The sequence below is a fragment of the Pinus tabuliformis genome, chromosome 4_2 (assembly GCF_031772625.1).
Source record: "Pinus tabuliformis cultivar Carrire ecotype Pingquan chromosome 4_2, CPIR1, whole genome shotgun sequence".
In the NCBI taxonomy this organism is placed as follows: Eukaryota; Viridiplantae; Streptophyta; class Pinopsida; order Pinales; family Pinaceae; genus Pinus; species Pinus tabuliformis.
The window spans coordinates 773,697,841-773,700,527 of NC_142304.1; the positions used below are offsets into that span (position 1 = coordinate 773,697,841).

Genomic DNA, 2,687 nt, shown 5'->3' on the forward strand with positions numbered 1-2,687 from the left:
TTTTTTCCATCAACACCTTCGGCAAGATGAACTACTAAAGCATAGTAACTGCATGCTACCATGTTTTCAAGTTCGACTATTTACATATATGTACAACCAATGCGGAATGGCATAATTTTATAGCACAAGGATTTTTGTTAACTAAACTGCAATAGAAAAACAAGAAAGTGCCTTCTCTCAAGAACACAGTCTCCTGTCAAGGGAAGTCACTTGTAAAGGGATCACTCACATCTGCATACAGAAGGAAAAGCAAGAAGATACAATGCTGTACAACAAATGGCCATAATTGATGGAGCCCTGTTTCTCTTGATTGCTGTGCAATGAGGGATCTAACTTTGCTGCCACCTAACCATGGATGCACAGGATCTAATCAAGATAAATGCTCAGATTCTTCATTTTACTACCCAATACCCACTACTCACAAATCTACCACCGAATTTTCCAGACTGAGGCCTTCTCTCAAGAACACAGTCTCCTGTCAAGGGAAGTCACTTGGAAAGGGATCACTCACATTTGCATACAGAAGGAAAAGCAAGAAAATACAATGTTGTACAACAAATGGCCATAATTGATGGATAAAGTTTGCACAGTGCCTAGGAGGCCCATCTCAAGGAGTATCGAGAATCAGACGATCCAATGGCAGGCATGTCATAAACTTGAAAGGGATCTGTTTCAACACCATAGTCCATCAAAGGTCTGTCTTCCAGTTGATCATCATGGTCATACACAAAATCAGGAATCTCAATCTGTCCCTTCCTAATGTAATCCCAGATAAATTCTAGACGATTTACATACTTCAGTTTCCAGTATAAACTGCATAACACATCAAAAACTGCATGAGCACATCTGCAACAATTAGTTCTAATGAATTATTTGAATCAAAATGCAAACTCAGCTTAATACTCACCCTGCACTCAAGAAGAAACGGCCAAGGGTTGCAAAAAACAGTCTTGACTGAAGCCCTGGATGTAGGAAATACACCACCTGAAGCCTTTCCTTAAAAGCCGGAGGAAGTTCTTCATAGATCAACCACAAAGTAGACATGCCGGGGCAGTTTTCACTCCTTTGAACAGAGGTATGAATTAGAAAGTGAACTAATATCAAATTGCTTCATATGTTCTCATAATAGTGAGGTCAAATAGTCTTCACATAATCTCCGTAGCATTAGGACTGACATGGTTTGATCAATAGATAAATACCTCTAAAGGCATCCCTGCCAAGTTCAAGGGCACAGTCTGCCAAGCATTTTCTACTGCTCTCTCGTCCTTGCACTGTTGTCAATGCTTCTGGAATAGAAGAAATAATTCAAAATTCATCCTCAAATTTTGAAAAAACCATTATTAATCAAATGCACCTAAAAGACCATAACAAAATACCATTATTAATCAAATTCTCCTAAGAGACCATAACAAATCCCATGTAGCTGATGGTTGAATTTACTTTTGCACCATTTCGAATAGTGTTATTGGTAGGCCCTGTTTCTCTGGACTGCTGTGCAATGAGGGATCTAATTTTGCTGCCACCTAACCATGGATGCAGAGGATCTAATCAAGATAAATGCTCAAATTCTTCATTTTACTACCCAATACCCACTACTCACAAATCTACCACCGAATTTTCCAAACTGAGGAATAATTGAAATTCTCGGCTTAAAGAAAGGCAGATGCTGCATGGTTAACCTCTTTCTCAATGATTACTAGTGCTCCATATTCGTAAGCCGCCTGCTATCAGATAAAAAAGAAAAAAGAAAAACACTGAACATAAATTTATAGGAATGGAGGATGTATATCACTTCACATCGTTGCATGAAATTTTTAAAATCAATTCAATTCCCCATTTATTGGGCCAATCTTATTTGTAACCAATAATCAGAGGGATAGACACAAAGAATTTTAAGATAAATATACTCTGCGTTACCTGTGTCGCCTCATCATTCAATTGTTGGAACTCTGCACTCACTGTACATTCCTTCAACCTGTTTAAACCCTCTTCCATACATATATACACACGAAAGCTAATATGGATCTACGATTCTATACTATTTTAACTTGCAGAGTTGTAACCTGTAGAATTGAGATAAAAACGAACGTCAACAATTCATATAGAGCAACCAACCTGGAGCTGAGGGGTTTGCCATGGCAGAATTAGCACTACCAATTTTGTTGAGTTTACCGAGGCCATTCTCAAGGCGAGGGCCTATGAGAGTACCGTTACACTGCTTATCCAACAACCCCATTGCTCTTACACATTTTATACCAGATTCAGAGAGTTCATAAACAAACTTTCAAGGTTTTAATGGATTTGGGTCGTTTGTAAAAACTGCACATTTTTGAAATTTTAGCAAACAAGAAGAGTTATGAAGTTTTTCTTCATGACAAGATATATTATTTTGTACATAGAAGGTAAATCAAAAGTTAATTCAACAGTCAAAGTACAAATTTGACTATAAGAGTAGTTCTTCAGTCAAGTAGTGGAAATTGGCTAGCTTTGAGGCAAAAACCTTGCAGATGATGTGTGCTAGGCATGCTTTTGAAAGCCAAGTTTTAACACAAAAAGTAGATTTTCTTTCCAATGACAATAATCTGCACCATGCTTCTACACTACACACCCTTTTTTCTATCAACACCTTCGGCAAGATGAACTACTAAAGCATAGTAACTGCATGCTGCCATGTTTTCAGGTTTGAC

At 37.8% G+C, this 2,687-nt stretch overlaps 1 protein-coding gene across 1 annotated transcript; it reads right to left on the reverse strand.

Annotated features, from left to right (window-relative positions):
* Positions 1–593: 593 nt before the first annotated feature.
* LOC149171929 (uncharacterized) lies at positions 594–1,077 on the reverse strand. The gene is made up of 2 exons (XM_089427640.1): positions 908–1,077; positions 594–813 (listed from the first exon to the last, which is right to left on the reverse strand). Exons 1-2 carry the CDS (start codon positions 1,042–1,044, stop codon positions 594–596), a joined length of 357 nt encoding a protein of 118 aa, XP_089283766.1. The 5' UTR covers positions 1,045–1,077.
* Positions 1,078–2,687: the final 1,610 nt, after the last annotated feature.